Consider the following 21,344-nt stretch of genomic DNA (forward strand, 5'->3'; position numbering starts at 1 on the left):
TGTTGGGTTATTGGATCAAAACAAACTTTCTTTTGTGTAATTTTCTGTCCATTAATACCTCATTAATCAACCCGCACATTGAACCCACGCTGGGCCACATTGTACTCAGTGCTTTTTTATTGTGCACCACTTCATTTTTATTGTTTCATCAGCTCAGAGGTAAGTAATATTTTACGATGTTGTTAAGCAAACAGAAAAAGTGTCCAGCAGGATCAAACTCAAACACCTTTGAACTGTAAATGCAAAATGAGTCACTGTGTCTGATCTCCTGGACTTGATGATTTGTTCCCCGTATACTTTTATAGCTGGTGCATTTATATTCTCTGGTTCAGAACCAGATGTGCTTCACTAGTGATGCTACAGAACACAGCCATAAATGTCAACCTTTGTTCTGTCGCTGGTTGTGTAAAAAAGTTAATGAACTTCCTGTCCTCACATCAGAACTTCTTTGAGTGATTCATACAAGTCAGGAAAGTCAAATGTACTCAGAGTATCAGCAGTAAAAGTACTCACTCTGCAGTGAAACGTCTCTGTGTCTGATATCTGATTCTGAGTGACATTATCAGATAAATACTGATGCAGCGTTTTACTGTTGGAGTTCATCCAGGTGGAGACAGTTCAACTATTTAACAAACAGTCAGTCCATGTGAGTGGTCGACAGATGATTACTGAGAAAGGCATGAGGAAAAAACATTGTTCTGATATAAATATTTCTTTATAATCTTTCTCTTATCTTTGCATTTTCTGTCACATGTTGGACTATTTGACTGTTCGGAGGCCAAAAAGATTTCAAGCAACTGGTCATCAAAAGTTTTTTAAAGGGCCAGTCTGCAGGATTTAATGGTTTCTAGTCTCGCCTCACCCTACCACCAATTATCTGAACCTTCCTCTCTAGAGCCATTGTTCTGTTTGTCCCTTCTGAGCTACTGTAGAAACATGGCCGACTCACTGGGAGAGGAACTACTCCATCTGTAGATATAAACGTCTCAATCTAAGGTAACAAATACACAAATACTCTTAGTTTCAGGTGATTATACACTAATGAAAACGTAGTTATGAATATTATGTTCAATTTCTCTTCTGGACCTTTAAAGGGAAATCTTGTAAAATAATAATCTACACAGTAACTTTCTATAAATGTCAAATATAAGTGAAATATTATCCTTTAAAATGCAGCAGTGGAAAGCAGGTACTTCACTCTTTCACTTTACTAATGTACGTGTTTTCAGTACTTTAACGTCAGGTATTTTTCTATATTTTTGCCATAATTGCCATAATTATTATTGATTATGTAAATGAGCATGAATGCCTCTGCTGATTGTCGTCACATGCTGGATATCGTGTGTCGAGGGGCGCTGAGATTAATTACAGGCTGTCTCTCTCTTACTGATCATCATTGTGAGTTACACAAAGCCTTTCTGGGCAAACTTCTTTTACTTACTTCTCTTTTAAACTTTAAATATGGAAATCAGCGTCTTTGTTCTCTTGGCATTCTGTCTTTTTTTTCTCTTAAAGTCCAAAAGAATTCGGAAAGACAGATTTTTGTGGTTTTCAGCAGCCACAACATTGAACAAAACACAAAGTGATCTGAAACTTTAGAATATTGTACCACTGAGCAATTTTAAACCTACGGGGAAATCAACTGAATAATTAATTGATTGTCTAGACTCTAATTTACAGTTTTGCTGCAGCGCCTGACCAAAACATTTCTGAGGATTCACAACAAAACAGCGTCGCATTATTCTCCCTTAACAGCTGAAGGAGATGGAGACTTGGTTTAAAATGTAAATTAAACAACCAAAATAAAATAATAATTCAAGTCTCTGAAGGTTATTTACATCCTTTTTAAACTCAATAGCTGCTGTGTTAAAAGCATTAGCATCTGAAGGTGTAAATAATGTTTTTTAAAATCAATTTTGGATCTCAGGGTTTCCTTACATGAGACGAGCTATGGAGCAATTACAGAGTTGTTGTTCTTTAACACTTTAAAACACAACGTCTTCATTGATAGGTGAAAATACCCAGCATAGTTACGTACAAGTTAACTTAAGAACTCTTTTGTAAATCTTTATTTCTTTCCATAATGTCTTTAACGTCTTTTGCAGCTCTCTGGCCAACGCCCACTGATCTTCCTGTATTGATCCCTGAGCTGTCTGGACTGTTTCTACTCCCTCTGGTTGAACTCTGAACTCTGGTTAATAAGTAATAACCGACTGGATTACAGTAAATAACCAATGAAACCACTGCACAGGTGGAAAAACACATGCACACACACGGAGAGGAGATAAGAGAGAGGGGGAGTGAGGCGCTCTCTGCAATGTCGTTTTATTGGTTCACACACTGATTACATCTGATCACATTTTAATATTGATAAGACTTGGATTGCACACCAGAGGAATCATCATCATCATCATCATCATCATCATTATCATTATATCAGTATAATAAATTTAAAAAAAGAAATGATAAAAGCTTTGTTTTACACACAGCAGCCTTCTGTTTCTCTCCTGATCACGAGGCTCTTCAATTCAGATTCAAACACTTTGAGTTAACGTAACCCTCCCGGATCAATACTAATAGGTAATGGAGTAAGGATTGTTTGCCAAACAGGACAATTACTCTAAGTGGTCAGTAAACCTATTAAAGCACTGATACTATTAGTGTAAGGATCGGACAGGAAGGAGGACGGCTGGCTTCGCGCTCTGTTTGGGATTATTCAGTGATATGAATGAGTTACTGAGTACGGAGGACAAAAGCTGCCAAAGTCTAAAACAAATTAAAAAAACGACTCAATAAATAAAGTAAAATGCCATTAAAGGCTCCAGAAATAACCCAAGAGATAAATGTGGGGATTAATTAATTCATAAAAACTTCTCTTTTAATTGCTTCTGGATCAGTTTACCTTTATTAAATATAAATACACTTAATTTCCCATTTATTTTTGGTTTTTTTTATTAATGTATTCAATTTGAAATCTTTTTATTTACACATCTATATCTGTATTATTTTCCCATTACATTTTCCCCCATTTATTTTGCAGAGTTCGATGACTTTTGTGGATTTTATGGAATATTAATATATTTATTTTCAGTTTGTGCGATGATAATTTGCTTTTTTCACGTCTGTCAGTGTGACTCTAATACAGGTTTTATTGTGACGAACAATTGCCAGTTAAATCCAGTATTTTACAGTTGCTCTGGGTCAGTTTTCAACGTTTACAAAGCTGAACGACACTCGTTAAACTCGTTAAACATAAAAATGGTGCAAGACACTAAATCATGTTCAGCCCTTAGAATAACGTACACATTTCAATGATTATAACATTTTTTAAAAAGCCTTTCATCATGTCAACCCTAATATCTTCTCACATGTTTTAATAATATATAAATATATTATAATTAATAATATAGTCACTAACAGGTGATGTGAATAAAATTATCCAAATGCAGCGAAGCAAAGTTCCAATCTCCATTTCATTTAAATCTATAATATAATCATTTGTATGAATGTGTATAATCTGTATTTACAGTAAAACAGTATGTTTGATTAAGTAGAGTTAATTGCATATTGTGTGAAAAATCCTGATTAAATGACCGCTGTGCCTGTTTTAGAACTTTAAGTCAGTTTTCTTTTTGTTATAACTCTTCTTTCTGTGTTGTAGAAATTGAACCAAAGCAATCGTAAAATACTGTAAATTCCTCTCTCTGCTCACACACTGGTCATCAGATTCAGAAGTCTCAGTCTCACCCCTTTAATTCAGAAACAAGTTCTGATAATATTTAGACTTTGGACCCTGAAGTCAACTGAGACGAACAGTAATTCTCTGTTGTTGGATGTTGGCGCCCTCTAGAGGAGAGGAAGGTGCATTACCTCTGTGTTGGAGTATTACATTTACAAACAAGTCACATAACTATAATAAATAAAATCCAAACAGTCAAAAAATATTTTGAGACTTGATTTTTGATGTCGGGTCTAAAATCCTGCCTGTTTGTCCTCGTCTAGTTCTGTTAAATATCTGTTATATTTGTTCGTATTCTTGAGAGGTGTGAAGTAAAAAGCTGAGAATAATCTCAATTCAGACCCTGATGTGAAATCTGAGCTGTGACATTTTCTTCAGTCTGGTCCTCTTTATAAAAATAAAACACTAAATAGATTCTTGGGTTTTCGTCTCTGATACAATAGAAGAGCCATTTTTCTAAACCTGGATCCCAGCAACTTCTTTTAAAAAGGCATATTCTGTCATGACCCTCGCCAGTATCCTCTTATACTACTCTATCATATTAACACAAAAATAGTTTATGCACTTACAAAGCCCAGAAAATAGAGGCAATAGATTATAGCTCACCAACAGTTCAGTCCAAAAAAGAGAAAAAATCAACAAAATGCACGATAACACCCAACTTACCAATGTTATTAACTCGGAATATCATGCAATTAATAAACACCATCTACAGCGTAAGTGTAGTCAAGTCACCACGATGAAAACTGGAAATGTACATAAACAGCGTGATACTATAATTTCAACCATTATGTCATAATGTCAGTAGTTAACTTGCAAAGTTCAGTACATAGAGAATCAAGTAAGAACGACAGTAATATGTTAGCATGCTGCATGTTTTCACTGTCTCACAGAGCGGCTCAGACGGGTCCAGCGAACACACGGAGGCGTCGGTTCAAAGGTCAAATACACTCCAGAGAAAGAGAGGGGGAAAAAAAAAAGGACTGGAAAAAAAGCTCCACTGAAAGACAAAACGAAAAAGGGATAATTAAATACGCCCACCGGTGAATCACGTGGCGGTACTTGTTCGTTTCACACAGGCAGCCTTTAGTCGTGCAGAAAAAACAGCCACTGGTAATAAGAAACACGGGTAGGAGTCATGCTCGTCAATAAAAAAAGAAGAAGGAAAAGGTTTGAAATGACTAAGAAATATACTGTACAGTCGAAAGAGCACAACAACAGACCGCAGCCATAATAATACGAGAAGTAAGTAACGATAATTTGACGTTTGAGGAGAAGTAAAAGGGTAAAATGTTCGACAGGAGAGCTGCAGCCACACACAGGCCGACCGAAGACGCAGGCGAAAGAGTTTCCTTTTGCTTTTTTTTTTTGTTTGGCTGACGTGCCCTCTGCTGTAGCGTAGGTTTTGGCGATGGGAGCGTCGGTGTGACTGTCTGTGTTTTGAGGTTGTAGAGAGAGACGGAGAGAGAAGAGCGAGGTGGGTGTGCAGAGTGCAGGAGGATCGTGATCCTACAAGACTCCTCAGACTCCTTTAATCCACCCTCCATCCACCTCCACCTCTCTCTCAGGGCCGATACGCTCTCTTTGATTATCCACTCACTCCTTCTCTGCTCCTCTCTGACTCCTCATCAGTGTCAGGTGCCTGGAGAGAAAAGAGACAAATTGTTAAAAGGTGTAATATGTCAGAGCTGAGCACCTGTCAAACTCAAAACAAACAGGGGCAGCATGTTGCTAGCGTAAGTGCTAACTGTAGCTAACTGCAGCTAGCAGAATCCAGCAGCCCAACAACCTCCCAGAATCGTGAATGTAAACAGTCTCAAAATTTAAAATTTAAGTTCAAATTTAAATTTAAAACGCTTAGCATTTTCCCAAGTAGCACGTGTGCTCCTAAGTTGAAAAATCTAGTAGCACACAAATAATTTCAGGGGCATGATGAAAAGTTACAAAATAATGTGTTTTTCTTTAATAAAGTGATATGAGGTCAACGAGGAGGCATTTATAAGCAAAACAATTCAATTCATAGCTTTTTAAGTTTTAGTTATATTCTCTAAAGAGTGCAGAGAAAATAATACTGTAACAACTCATGTATTGTCAGTTATTCATTGGTGCAAATGTGCATAGTGCAACTCCGTTTTTCTTGTGTAGGACCATCAGTGGATGAAACTTCACAAAGGGCAGCTCTTCTTCTATTTTTTACTAGCATTTGCGACAAGGTGCTTGCACTGTCGAGCCCTGAATGTTCAAGTTACATTTTACCGTATACTTGCGTTGTGGCGTTAAATTGCATGTCTACTCTTTAACGCTTCTTATTCCTCTGACCAGAAACTCTCAGTCCTGCTGTGTGTTTAGTTCCGGTAGCTGTTAGCTCTGTTAGCTGTTAGCTCTGTTAGCTGTTAGCTCTGTTAGCCAAACACACTGCAAGACTCTGGTGCTCATCAGCTGATAACAACCAAAAACTAACCAGCTCTCCTATTTTCTGTTTGCAACTCAGACAATGTAGCTTTATCAGGGAAAAATACTTTTTTTTCTAGCTCTTTTTTTGGTCTCCACCAACTCCCGAGAAAAATATCTGGCTCTTAAGCTACTAAACTTCTGTAAACAACGTTAAAACGCTCTGTGATAATTCTCAAGAAACACCCCCTTTAACATTACACACAGTCATTTAGTCCATTATTAAAATGATGATATTGATTAAAGCCACTTTAATTATATAAATCTGGTATTTGACTCCAGAGAAAAGTACATTTTGTTTGTCCACCTTTGGACAGAGACAGGCTAGTTGTTTCCCTCTGTTTCCAGTCATTATGCTAAGCTAAGCTACGAGGCTGCTGACACTAGCTTTGACATGAAAGTCGAATAACTCATCTAACTCTTAGTGTCAAAGCTTCCTGGCAGAATTTCTACTTATTAAACAAAAGCTGAATATGAAGTCATGTCTGTCTGAATCTTAATTACTTCATCTTGTTTAATTTAATCACACATTTATTGTTCCGTGTGTGGACGTTGTCGTCACACCTCATCACTGCAGCGGGGCAGCGGGAGCTCCTGAGCAGTGGAAGTGGACGTTTTGCCACCGGCTCTCCCTGCGGTGCCATACTCTGGTCTCTTCTGATTGGCTGGAGCGTGGACGGCCCTGCCCGTCGACGAACTGCGTCAGGCGGATGTAGGCGATGCAGGCGGCGTCCTCTCCGATCATGTGCACGTGAGGGTTGAGGATGGTGGTGTGGATGGGTTTGCTGTTCTTGGAGAGGACTGATGGCAGAGAGGGATCTGAGTTTAGAGCAAAGCAGCTGAATTTACTCGATCAGTTAATACAAAGGGGAAATAAAAATGAGTTTGATTATAGTCTTACGATTGTCAAAGTAAAATCTGTGGAAGTCCATCCCCTCCACCAGATTCCCCAGCCCCTCCGGCTCGAACGAGGTCAGACCAGGATCGCAGATCTTCCTGAGAACACATGTAGGTCAGAACACCACCCACTAAACATCACATTCTTAACTCATAATCATGTTTCTGAAGAAGCAAATGGACTTTAATGAATGATAATTAACTCTGACAATATCATACAGATCACACAAATGCAGAACAGAAAAAGTACTCTTTTGCCCACGCCTGCTGTTCCTCCTCTCCCTCAGTGTTAGTCATTGTTCAGAACAGGCGGTCGATGTGCAGTCTCATAAAATTAATGCTTATAACCGGTTATTTCTTTCAGAGCTCTTTGTGTGATGAGAGAACATAAATGTCTACATCAGAAGTGTTTAAAGTGCAGAATAAACTTCTGTCAGTCACCAGAAATTGATTTCATGCAGGATTATAACCCTCAAAAAGTCAAATTGCTTCTCCTTTTTTAAATTAACCGAACTACAGATGTGGAAAAAAAACCTTAAGATCTGATTATATTGACATAGATCCTCAAAGCTTTGACTCAAAGTCTTACTTTGTGTATCATAAGTTTGATTTGTGAACTCGAAAATGCATCTAAACTATTCAAAATGTTGCAACTTTTGACTACTTTGTTATATTTCTGAATATTGCATCTTTAAAAACTCAACTTTTCATGTGTTTTCAGTGTTTATTTAGTTTCAGAGGGAGGAGAGTTTTCTCAACACGTAAAGAAACACGTCATCTGTAAAGTAACTAAAGCTGTCGGACAAATGTAGTGGAGTAAAAGTATAGTTTTGCTTCTTTGGTGTATGGGAAGTACAGAGGACCAAACAAAAGAATAAATAATTGACTTAATACATTATATTCCAGTAAATAAGCCAAAAATAATATTAAAAATGACAGTGAGATAATTTGATTGACTTGCTTTTATTTTGTATTTATTTATCTTTTTATTAATGTGCAATTATTTTTTTTTAATTGTATTTCCCATTTACTTTTCCTTATCTATTAAATTATTCATTTCTATAAATATTTACTTATGTAATTATGTATTTTCCCCCTATATTTATTTCCATTAACGTATTTATTTTTGTATTTTCTACGAACATTTATTTCTCATAATATTTATGGTGCATCAAATGACGTATTAAATGTTTAATATGTAACAGTTGGACACCTGTTGAATTCACGCTCAAAACAAATTGGGGCAACATAACATAATAACCTGAGCGATCGCTAACTGCTGCTGCTGTTTGTTAGCTCAGTTAGCCGTGCAGCTAGCGGTCTGGACTGGGAACTTGGGGACCAGAGGAGTGTTGGTGCTTACACCACTAACACAGGAGCGTTGGCTAGCTGGTTAGCATGCTAACTCCCCCCTCCCTCCTCCTCCCCTCCCTCCCTCAGTCTGCCAGGCTTTATTCTTAATTATGAGGTATGTAACGACTGACACGGAGGATAAAACAATGACTGTAATTACTCTTTAATCTTTTCATACAAGCACGTTTGCATGTCAATCACATTAATGGTTTCCCTTCAGCTGATGGAGACATTTAAGTGTTGAATCCACAGGATAAAAATCACAATATTCCTCCATGATTAGAGATTTTTTTATGGAACAAGAAGATATGAGAGCTGGACTCACGCGTAGGCTTCAAAGTCTCCATTGTTGACAGCTTCGATGAGCTGCTCCGTGATCTTTATGATCTCCTGTTTACGAGCTGCGGACGAGAAACAAACGTCAGAGCGCTGCGACTGAACGAACCTCGTCAAATCTCAGCAAACTCCAGTCTCGCACGCAGAACACCTGCCTCGGTTCAGACTCACCTGAGAGCTTGTTACTCATTGTAAATCTCATCAGTGATCTCGAGGGAAATCTCCTCCATGCTACTTACTGCTTCCATTCAGAAAAGTTGTGTGCTTTCCCCTCAAATGAATCCTCACTCAGACATCCACTTTTTTCTCAAAACTAAAACACCCCGTCCTGTTTGTGTTCCTCTCTTCGTCCGTCCATCATCCATCATATCTCGTTTGCATGTGAGGCAGCTCCGGCTCATCACGCTATTCTTGTCCCAGCTCTTTAGATGAGATTTACTGTGTCCTTCTACCCTCACTTCCTCCCGACACTGAGAGGAAGGCTTAGCTCGCTCTGATTCTCTCTCCCTCTCCCTCTCCCTCTCTCTGTTATAACACAGCAGTAGAGGAAGTACCCAGATCCTTTATTTAAGTAAAAGTACTGCGTTAACACTCTGTTACAAGTACAAGTATGTAAGAATAATCAGGAAAATATCCTTTAAATATTAAAAGTGAGAGTAAAATGTGTCTTGTTGCTGTCGGAGCTCATTTTGTTTTACAGGACTGCATCTAATTTTAAATCTAATTTTCATTATGGATTAATCTGCTGATTATTTTCATCCATTTAATCAATTGATTGGTTTGTAAGAATACTGAAAATAGCCAGAAATGTCGTCACAGTGACCCTGTTCCTTCATATTAAACATGAAAACAGCGAATGAAACAGTTTCCGATTAATTTCCGGTCAATCAGCTGATCATCTACTCTGAAGCAGGACCGTAAGGCTCAACTCAGTGCAGCAACACTGGGTAGAAAGGTAAATCAGAGTGGCTCGGTTTGATCCGAGGGGCCGCCGAGCACTTTGAGTAACGTGTCTGAGGTGGAACCTGCTTCTGAGCTGCCAATTTTATGTTGTGACAATGTTTTTGCAATGCTCCGGTGAGGTTTAGACACAATAAACACTTCAGCGAAAAGATCATGATTTGGCACTTAAAGTGAAACTCTCGCCAAAATGCAACCTAGGCTTTTTTTGTGAATATACCCGAGTCAAACTTTTGTTTAAAAGCATAATCACGACGAAAGAGGCACTTTTAAGATTTACTGTATTCTCGTTTTCAGGTCAAACTCATTTTAAATGGCGCTAGCATCAAAATCTCTATTTTTAAAACAGTAAGAAGTCTCGACACAACATGAAACTTTGCTGGTAGTATCACCAGGGTCTCTACACATGAACACGAGCATTGAGAACATTGTTTGTGTACACAGAGTTTACTAAAAAGAAGGTTTTTGAACAACTCACGTTAGCAGTAGCTTGTTCCGCTCGCCGCCGTCCTGCCAGTGGAGAAGTGTCGATCTCAGAATGTGACGTAACCTGGAGGACAGTTAAGGTGGAACTACTGTCTTCCAGCAACAACTATCCACGCGAGATCTCACGTGACTTTTCCAGCTTTTGATTTTAGTATTGTTTCTTATATGAGGCTCCTTTTTCAACTTCAAGGTCAATATTGTTTTTCGCTAACAACAAAACAACAAATTATCCTGCATTTATATGGAACTAAGCTTTAGGAGCGTTCCACCTTAACTGTCCTCCAGGTTACGTCACATTCTGAGATCGACACTTCTCCACTGGCAGGACGGCGGCGAGCGGAACAAGCTACTGCTAACGTGAGTTGTTCAAAAACTTTCTTTTTAGTAAACTCTGTGTACACAAACAATGTTCTCAATGCTCGTGTTCATGTGTAGAGACCCTGGTGATACTACGAGCAAAGTTTCATGTTGTGTCGAGACTTCTTACTGTTTTAAAAATAGAGATTTTGATGCTATCGTAAAAGTGCCTGTAGCACTCCCATTGAAAATGAGTTTGACCCCAAAACGAGAATATGGCAAATCTTAAAAGTGCCTCTTTCATCGTAATTATGCTTTTACATGAAGGTTTGACTCATACACATTCACAAAAGTTTCACTTTAACACCTGGTTCTGTCGCTCCAAACACTTGCTAAAAAATATCCAGCGTTTTGATGCTTACAAATTCTTAAATGTAGTCTTGAACAGTGGTTGCTGCTCCACCTCATGACATGTAAGTCAGCTCATGTGAATATAATGTGAACGTGAACATTTCTGTGGTTTGCAGAAACGTAAACTGCCGCCATTTTTTTTATCTGGCGACTGTAAGAGAAGCTAGAAAACGTCTTTGAGGCACGTCACGTACGTAACTGACCTTTAACATCTTCATCCTCAATAGTGGTGTTGCTGCTGTCAGATGATTCCTGCAAAAGTGCACAAACAAGAGCGTTGATTACTATTAAAACAATGAAAACAGAAGCTGAGACACCCAAAAGCGCCGGTAAAACACACGCACAAATGCATGCACACACACACACACTTCACACTGAAACTTCTGCCATCGAATCTACAACACGACTCCGTCTTAACGCCACGATTTTGCCAAAAATAAAGCGCAGACACAGCTGTACGTGTGACTCAGCGGCACACTGGCACAATCCCAGCTACAGATTGAGCTGCCTGCTGTGTCGGCGGACACACACACGACTGTACAGCACACGACAGCCGAGCCACTGTTACACACAGTTTGAAACAGCGGGGCGAGGGTTAATCTGGAGGCATGGATCTCTCAGTGAGCTCCATGAGTCTGAACACAGAGGGGCAGTGTGAGACAACGGTAAGAGAAACACCTCCACCACCAGCTCCGGCAGCTCACACTCGCTCCACCGCTACCATGCATACATATACAAAACAGATGCACACAAAGAAACTCAAAAACACAAATCCTGCAAGAGACTACCCACAGAGAAAGAGAGTGAAGACGAGGATGAGAAATGAAGGAATAAAGAGATGGAGGGAGGAGGAGGAAGAGGAAGAGGAGGATGTACCTTGGTCCCATCTACTGGATTATGGATGACAGTAGTCTGAGGCTCCTGGAGGAAGAATGAAGAGAAAGGATGAAAGAAAGGGAGGGAGTGTTTCATGATGACAACATGAGAGATATGAAGCTCTGAATGGCTCGATAAAGTTCAGAGTTAATGATGGAGGATGTTTGTAAGAGTTCCCACGTGAAACCGTCAATGCTCATGATCGATCTCCACCAGCACGATCAATACACTCCCCCAAATCAATCCAGTTTCCCCATTTATAAAACAATAAATTACACATATCACAACACACGTAATATGACTTTTTGTCAGTATATGGCAGCTTATTACAAGAGTTTTTTAAAGGTTAAGTCTGGTGTTTTTTGCAAACAAATATCATGAAAAGATGAATATATTGAAGTACTGTGTGTGTAAATTTAATTTCACTTTGGGACGGTTGTGAATAAAAGAGTCAGTCTGGAGTCCCGTTAGCTGGTTAGCATGCTAACTTCAGTAGACGTCTCTGCTACACAGTCCACAGACGACAACAATGTTGTTTCCTCACATTCATTTGGAAAAACTTATTACGTTTTTGAATGTTTTAAACTACAATTTTGGCCAAATCTTACATATGTTCCCCTTATTTGCTGTGTCTCAGTTCAGGGTCTGCATCCTCTGAAGGACGCGGCCTTTGTGGTCTTTGAAGGTGAGTCCTTCGGAGAGACCTTGTTAACCTCGTCAACCGTTGTTAAATGGGACGGTCTAGCCTTTGGAGCATTTCCTGGTTGCGTCACCAGATGTTTTAAGGCAGGAACACACCGGCCCAACCGTTGGACGTCTGAAGCGTTTGAGGACGATGTCGGGAACAAATCTGTTCGGTGTGTTCAGCTGCGTCGGAAGCCTTCGGAGCCACGCGGACGTTGTCTGCTCCGATTCAACATGTGAAGTCTGAGGAGGTTGGCTGTCGGCCGTCTGAGCCATTGGATTCTCTGATTGGCTGTATGACCATTCTAATTGGCGGTGTGCTAGCGAATCAGTGTTGGAGGGACGGAATACTGTATGCGCTTTGTTTTTCTATGCACTCCGTTCCGTCATTCCCTGTTTTCATGTTTTGGAGTAACGTTACTGGCAGGAGACCAGCTGCTATGTCCGCTCAGGACGAATTAATCTGTGTTCGTTTGATAATGCCTCGCCGCATGTTTAGTATGCAGCTGTTTTTGTCTGAAATTGTTAAGTTTTGTTGTTTGGTTGAGAGCTGCGTGCATAAAGCTCTCGTCCAGCGTCTTTTTTATACACAACACTAGAACGCGTGGAACGTTCACACTACTGTGAAGCTGGCAGCACGTTGAAGCGGTGTGTTCAAAGCTACTTTTCTGCTGAGCGGGTCAGACGAGAGGCGATGGAGTGGTCGGATAAAGACAGTCGGCTGTTGGTTTGGGTCTGGGAGGTGTGTGGGGGCCTTTACCCTTATGTCACGAGAAAGTGATGATCTACGCCACGCGATGTCGCCATTTTCTCTCTTTCTTTCCTCTTTTTCAGGCGTGCAAAGAATCTTGGGATATGTGAAGCCACGAAGGATAGTAGCGGTGCATCCTCCAAAAAGAGGCAAAAGGAGGAGCGTTGGGATTGGGACAGCCTTCACGCGCCGTTGTGACATAATTGGCCTTCAAATGCTCCTCTGAAGGATGCAGACCCCTGAATCAAGACGCAGCATCTATCAAAGTATTACACATCTTGAACACACACCCTTCCTCGCCTCTCTTTCACACACACACCTACACACTCTGAATTCTCTCTCAAGTGTAACGGACATACAGACGGACGGACACAGAGCTGTATACCAGTGCTGCAGAGGGGACGTTGCCTTTGGGACTGGTGACTATGCTGTTTCTCGTGCTGTTTGTCTGGGGCTGTGCAGGAAAACACAAAGTGCTTTATTAGTGCTCGGCAACAACGGTGAGAAGGTGCCATCTGCTGGTTGTAAAGTGGGTGGTTACTGTGCGAGGGAGAAAAAAAAAACAGTGTAATACAGGTAAAAATAGCAAATAGACGACAGCGTCCTCCAGAGACTAAAATATAGTGGGTGAGAAAAAGAAGTGCAGTCGTCCAAGTTTCAGAGCGAGCAGTCAAAGAGCAGACAGGACGTGGATCCAGAGAGGTCTCCCCACATTTACGACTACAGAATTAATTAGTCAGAAAGGTTTTACGCAATTCATCACGTCGTTTTATTTCTATCTGCGGTAAAAAAGTATGAAAAAATAAATCCAGTCCCAGTCAGAGCTCAGATATTCCAGTCTGGGCCTTTCACTGGACGCTATTTGGCAGATGGCGAATGAAACCAATGACAGCTGTGCACCTCTGCAACATCTGTCGGATATAAAGAAACAAGCATCACATCCATTTTCGACCGCAAACAACATGCGCTCAGACATTAGTATCTCTTAATGCACCCCCTCCCGAGTACACAATATTCAACCGACGAGGTCAGAAAGAGCTTATGAAAGGACCATTCACACACACACACACAGAGAAACAGCCAACCACATGCTAAATATATAAATATCATGTTTTATAACGACTCACATAAGCACCTCTTCCTCTATGACAGCATGCACAGACACATCAATGCAGACACGACGCAGCAGCTTCATGCTTGGAACCAGCTAACTGTATTTTCTGCTCGTGATTTTCCTCTTTTTAAGACTGTTACAGAGTGAAGACGAGAAAGAAAAGGAGAGAAACTGCTCGAGAGATGATGTAAAATAGCTCGCAAATATGTAGATGCTAAATTAAATCACTTATTTTTAGTGTATTTAGTATTTTGTACATTGTAATCAGATTGGTTAAAGAATGGTACGCAGAGAGGGACACAAATATTTTGGAACTATAATCGATCGGAAGTGAAGCTGCATGTAATCTGATAAAAGGCCTCCAGTGATGTCAAACAGAGGCTAAGTTGCATTGTGGGTAATGTAGGCGGAAGAAGGAAGAAGAACGTGTTGAACAAAAACGGTGATGTCTCTGGTTCTGCTGCCCATAATGAGTCCAACAGTGCTCAGAAAGAAAAAAAAAACACTGTGTGGTCATAGACTGGAAGAAAACCTTCCAAAACCTAATGCCTACATTACCCACAATGCAACTTCACTAGAAGCATTCATCAGATTACATTCAGTTTCCTCTGGAGCCACAAATGGCTTTATACTACTTTTTTTCACATATTCAGCCAAGTAAACACACTTTAATGAGGAAACTGTGGCGGCGTTACCCTTTAATCAGCTTCCTCCAGAGACGTGCAGGTGAGCTGAACCGGGAGCTTTAATTTGGCCACAAAAGTGTGAGTTTATGATGTGTTTGTGAAGGACACTGTGGGGATACAGTCCCCGAACACCTCGAGACGGATAAACTGCTTCAAAAACGACGGATGAGGAAAGCGTAAACAAACACACATCAAGCTCGATCAACAGGAGGAGAATGGAAACTGTGCTGGAGGAGTTTTACTGTGAAGAGCAGCACAGAGCAGGAGAGAGCAGGAGAGAGGAGGAGAGAGGAGGAGAGAGGAGGATACAGTCAGGTGGGAATTACATGGATGATGCAGAGAGATGACACACCGCTGAGAAACTCTCTGACAGACGCTGGGGAGGGACGGATGAAACAGAGAGACAGGACGGAGGAGAAAGTGAGACTCCTGTTCCAAGATAATAAAAAAAAAGAGGGAAACAGAAGGTAGCTCGGAGGACGAGGAGATGATGAGGAGAGACCTCAAAGAGACGACAGGAGGAAGAAACACTTCAGAGGAGCCGTAGTAGAGCCGAGGGGGGAGATGAAGAGGATCGAGAGAGAGACGGAGGTGATACGAGATGCTTTGGATCAGCATCAGCCGTGATACTGACTTTATTTTGCATACGAGGTATTAGATATTCATCGTTAAGCATTATACTACTCCTCACTTCCTGCACGTGCTCCACAATAAAAGCATTTGAAAGCAGTTTTTACCAAAATGTCCTCCATTTATCTATCCGCTCTCTTTTGGTCGGACAATTTTAAAAACTTCAGGAAGCGAAACTGTGTTGCTGCTGGTTTGGTGTGGCTAAATCATTATTTTTGTGCTGAAGGTACTTTTTCTGTAGGAGGAGGAGCAACTCGTGAAGGGTTTCTCCAAAAAGTGTCTTGAAAGAAGAAAGAACTGAGCTGTTAGAACAAGAACAGAGCGGTTTAACAATAACTGATAGGCCAGAAAACACAAGAACGAGCTGCTTTTATCTCAAACGAGGGCTTTTGTAAGGAGCAGGGAGGTGATTCATACAACTAACCCATGAATAATCTTTACGCTGCAGGAGCACAAAGGACTAAAAAGTACTAAAATACTCTGCAGTTTTAAAAGGTAGAAAACGACCGCTGTAGAAAAGAATAATTATGTTTAATTTTGCAGGAAATGGAGGAAAGTGGTTCGTGTGGCTCACAGTTACATCCTCCAGCCCTGTGAGTCGACCATTACTCCTTCTGAGTCATTGTCTGATTCAACAAACATCATTTCACATTTACATACTGAGGTCTTGTTCACCTGCTCTTAACGCCAGCGCTCTAAAAAGAAAAACTGCCTTTTGTTCAATTCAACGAGAAGCTGAAAGACTCTACAGATCAACCAGTTGTGTCACGTAAAAGACATGTAATTAAAGCAGCATTAATTGATATTTTTTGGCCAGTTGAGGGTAACAACAAGGTGAAAAACAACACTTTCTCAATAAAGTTGCATAGCTAACAACCTATTTTCAAGCGTGGTTCGTAGTAAAGTTGGTAATAGCTGGAACTGTGAGCTGTAGTTGCCCCGGTAAACACTCCGCTCTCTTCAGCTGCTGCTTCTCCAGAGCCCGGTGCCAAAACCGAGTATGTTCAAACGCGACCTTTCCACTCTAACTAGCCCAGAGACAGAGCTGCTAGCCAAAGGAGTTGGTGTGTTTAAAGGGGAAAGTAGCGCTGGAAATCAACTCACCGCTGCCGGCAACGCAGGTAACCATCAATCACCCTTTGATTTGGGTGTAAAAGCTCAAGAAGATAGTCCTTTTCTTTATAGGGCCTTCATTACCCTCCAAGTAGTCCACTACTGATTTTAACTACTATTGATTGCTGTTAGTTATTGAACCCTACTTGACACCAGGTGAGCATATTTCTAGGAAGATGCTGCAAACAGATCCGACTGTATGAAACAAACAGAGGGAGTGAAAGGAGGAGAGGGAGCCTCCACTGGTGCAGGGATACTGAAATAGCTCCGGGGTTGTGTGCACTTGTGTGTGACGTCAGGGTGCAGTGAAGGAGAAGCTGTGATTATGTAATGATAGATTAATCATCTGGTGGGAAATAATCTGAGATTAGCATCAGGCCACACGAGGAGAGAGGGGAGAGAGGAAGAGAGGAAGAGGAGAGGGTGAAGCAGGGGAAGGAGATGCAGGTTAATAACAGAGAGTGTGTCACAGAGAAGAAGGTCAAGAGAGACTGAAAGAGAGGCAGAGACTGAATGTTTCGCTATTAAATATAATTTCAGCACTTCAGAAGTGTACAGTGCTCCGAAAAAGTCTCCGAAAAGTATCAGTATATTCATGAAGTAAGTAATTATCTCCTGCAAAACAAAATCTTTGTGCACATGAAGTAATTATCTTGTGCAAGTATCTTTTGCAAAAAGATCCATATCCTCTGCACATAAAGTAATTATCTTTGGGCAGGTGTAAATCTTTTACGGCTGAGATAATATCTAGTACCATCTTGTGCACAATGAGTACAAATCTTGTGCAGTACGAATAAGGTCTGAATGTTTTGCACACGCTTTATTGTCTTATTAAAACACGGTCCATATTGTACGCTGAAAATATTATTTTGCATGATTAAGACATCTTCGTGTACAAGCTATTATTTTATGCACGGTTCTTACTTTGTTTTAAAAGCATCCGTATCGTATGAACACAACAGTGGCGTGCACAGACTTTTTGAAGGGCAGGGGCAAAAATAAGGGCACTTTAGCTCACGTTTTGGCTCCCAAGAGGGCACTTTAGCACGCGTTTGCTCCCAAGAGGGCACTTTAGCATGTGTGTTGGCTCCCAAGAAGGCAGTTTATCATGTTTTGGCACCCAAGAGGGCAGTTTATCATGTTTTAACCAACCAAGGGGGCAGTTTAGTGTGTTTTGCCAACCAAGAGGGCACTTAAGCGCGCATTTTGGCTTCAAAGGGGGCACTTTAGCGCCGTTTTGGCTCCCAAGAGGGCACTTTAGCGGGTATTTTTACCACCCAAAAGGGCACTTTAGCGCGTGTTTTTGCCACCCAAAAGGGCAGTTTATCATGTTTTAACCAACCAAGGGTGCAGTTTATTGTGTTTTGCCAACCAAGAGGGCACTTTAGCGCACGTTTTTCAATAATTGTGCACACCACTGGAACACAAGATCCAAATCGTGAGTGCATGAAGTTATAATATTGTGCAAAAATAAAAGTTTTTTTGTGAGAACCAGATCTTAATTGGGAACAAGTTACAGAAGTTTGGAAGAGCTTCCTTTCACTTATAATGCTTCTAAAAGTATTTCAAGTCCCGTATGTGCAGTTTTTATAATGAGCGTGTGTTTAATGATGTTGTGCACACATTATGCAGTAATATCTTGTTTCTACAAAATAAAACTCAACCAAAAACCGTCTTTTGGAACTTGAGGAGCTCTGTAAAAAAGTTTTGTATGAAAAGACAAATTTCAGCAATCATCGAGTTACACATTAACTCAAGCAAACACACATGCATGACAACACAACACACACATGAACATACATTTACATCAGAGCAGATTGCATGACTGTACATACAGCACACAGACAACAGAGTGAAACAAACGACAGACAGTTGTGGGACAGAGCAGCAGCGATAACGTCAGTCGTGTTGAGTCACTGCAGATTCAGCGTCTGAGTTTCCTCTTCAGGAAATGAAACATTGAGGGAACAACCAATAATTTAATGAGCTGCACTTCTGGCACGGGCAAATATTCTGGGTGGTGAATGTCTGCAGAGGGCTGATGCAAAAGAGCCAGCTGTGCCAAACTGAGGCAACACCAGCCAATCAGAGAGCGGATACCAGCAGGGGTAGGAAGGGTGCAACCTTCAAAATAAAAGCCTGAAAACCCCTCGTCATGTTGGGTTACAGTTTGGTTTGTTTGTTTTGTCTGTTTATTGGTTTGTCGGCAGGATTACACACAAGCTACTACATTTCCTTGAAGCTCAGAGGAGGATTGGTCTCGGCCCAGAATAGAACCCAATATTTATTATTTATTTTGGTGCGGAGGATATATCTTATTTACAACTTTACTGTCAGTTTGTCAGGTTACACTGAAATTCATTTGCAGGAAGTTTACACACAAGTTAGACAAACAGTTGCACATATAGTATGTCTTGTTTTATATGTTGTTTTATCTGTTGTGGTTTGTTAGCTGGTAGCTTTGACATTAATGGAAGCTAATAGAGATCCAAATAAATAAATAAATAAAGATAATGATGGATTTGAACTGACTCAGCTGAACTACAAGAAAACCAAATGTATTTATTGATCTGCTGCGGTTTCCTTATTCAGCTCCTCTTTCTGTGACCCACACAGTTTTGAATAATTTCACATCACATTTAAAAGGCTAATTAATAAAAAACGAGTCCGTCATTGTTACTTTTTGTTTGTTTTCACACACAGTTATCGTCACAGTGTTGCTCAAACACTTTTGACAGACTTCTTTTTGGTGTTTTGTTCTCAGTTAGGTTAATTGAAAAGCAGATTTAAAGGAATTTATTTGTCAAAAAGTAAATTCATTTAAGGGTTTAACTACTCAATTAAGTATTGTGTGTATTGACGAGGCTAATTAATAAAAATCCAGGTCGGTTGAAGCTGTTAATTTGCACAAAACAAACGCACCTGTTCAGTGACATCATGTCACTTCCTTATCTGTTATTAATAAACTAATTATCTTATTATTTAAGGTTGTCATATCATAGTTTTATGTACATGTTTGTTTACATTTATTTTTCTATTTCAGTAGTTTTCTAAGTACTTTACATATTTTATTCTTACTTACGCTTGTTGTACCTTTCTTCCTTTTAATCTTGTTTATATCTACAGTACAGTGTTGTGTTTTTTCTTTTCGAGGTAGAGCGATTTCCACCACTGGGATCAATAAAGTATTTCTGATTCTGATCCTGATCTGATAAATTGAATATTAAGATCATTATTCAGCGTGGTGAGAATCAATGAACGCAGAGGAAATGCGTCGATGCTGTAACATGACAGGAAATGACGCTGCGTCTCGTAGGCCAAAAACAATATCTTTTAAAAAATCAAAGTGAGCGCTACACAGCTCTTGACAAAATCAAATCACCTTGAACGCCTCTCTCACTGCCTTTCTTTGAAATATTCATGGAATAATAAAAGTCGTTGTGAACACAAAAGGACGTCTGAGCGGAGGGAAAAGGGCAGCCAGGCGCGTAAAGAGGAAACAAAGCGAACGAAAGCGGCTAGCTTACCTTGACATCAGCCTTCTTGTTGAGGAGACTCTTGGCTGCTGCGGAGAGGCAGAAGGACACACCCTCAGACGGTAGAGTACACATCATACACCTTCAGACGACCACAGCGCTCTGAATCGGCATGCATTGGCTAAAAAAGAAACAACCTTCACCTGCTCATCGAGGCGCTCGAGAAGAAAACAAACATGCAGAACACAAAGTGAGTGACAATGCTCGTCCCTCCATGCGTCCTCCCTTTCTCCACCCTTAAGGGGGGAAAAACGCCGGACAGAACTCATCCCTCCCTCTAAAAAAAAAAAAAAAAACTCCCTCCGTCCCGTAAAAAGACATTAAAACCCCCCCCGATGAATAAACACACACTGACACACACACACACATCCAACTGGCACCTCCTAACCCTGATCCACTGCCCAAAACATTAGATAAGCAGAGGGCAGCAGGCATGAAATAAAAAAAAAAAAAAAGTCAAACTAATTCTCCGTATAATCCAGATACACTCACACACAGATGCACGCACAGATAGAGAGGGGAGGGATTAGGAGGGAGCGCGGAAGTGGGATGGAGATGGAGATGCAGGTGTGTGATAATGGGTTTTGTTAATCTCACGGGTGGGCTGGATTAGCTGGAATCACTACGGAGGTCAGTGATGGAGAAGCAGGAGTTGTAGCTTTAATGTAGGGTAAAAAAAAAGAAAACACCCAGATGGTTTAAAGCCTCAACTCGCATCCCTTCCTCCTGTCACATCTGACCTCAGGCACACCAAACTGCATGCAACTCTGTCTCCTAATTCCATGTGACCATATTGCACAACAGGGAAAGCCATGACAGCTACAGACATCTGAGCAGTAATACCGTTCCCCTCCCAGATGAGAGATGAGGCCGCTTACCTTGGCAAACATTCGGGAAGCATTAGAGGAAGAGAGGAGGAAGAGGGGGGGGGAAAGATTTAGGAGGAGAGAGATTAAAACAAGCCGAGGGGTTGGAGGGAGTGTGTGATGCTGTGACTCCAGGGAGGAGGAGGAGGAGGAGGAGG

General features: G+C 40.7%; 1 protein-coding gene across 14 annotated transcripts in view; it reads right to left on the reverse strand.

Moving 5' to 3' along the window:
- Positions 1-2,301: 2,301 nt before the first annotated feature.
- LOC115592535 (calcium/calmodulin-dependent protein kinase type II subunit beta-like) overlaps positions 2,302-21,344 on the reverse strand; it is a 49,795-nt gene continuing 30,752 nt past the window's right edge. For 2 of the 14 annotated variants that reach the window (XM_030435411.1, XM_030435400.1), the window contains exons 14-21: positions 20,312-20,349; positions 13,627-13,695; positions 11,807-11,851; positions 11,134-11,182; positions 8,766-8,841; positions 7,092-7,186; positions 6,755-6,991; positions 2,302-5,381 (exon numbers count right to left, since the gene is read on the reverse strand). In XM_030435411.1, coding sequence (XP_030291271.1) covers positions 6,759-6,991; positions 7,092-7,186; positions 8,766-8,841; positions 11,134-11,182; positions 11,807-11,851; positions 13,627-13,695; positions 20,312-20,349 — 605 coding nt within the window. In that variant the 3' untranslated portion in view covers positions 2,302-5,381; positions 6,755-6,758. Of the gene's footprint in view, positions 5,382-6,754; positions 7,010-7,091; positions 7,187-8,765; positions 8,842-11,133; positions 11,183-11,806; positions 11,852-13,626; positions 13,696-20,311; positions 20,350-21,344 lie in introns of all 14 variants that reach the window. The other 12 variants (XM_030435397.1, XM_030435396.1, XM_030435402.1 and 9 more) reach the window with 10 other exon arrangements.

This window comes from Sparus aurata, chromosome 12, assembly GCF_900880675.1.
Source record: "Sparus aurata chromosome 12, fSpaAur1.1, whole genome shotgun sequence".
In the NCBI taxonomy this organism is placed as follows: domain Eukaryota; kingdom Metazoa; phylum Chordata; class Actinopteri; order Spariformes; family Sparidae; genus Sparus; species Sparus aurata.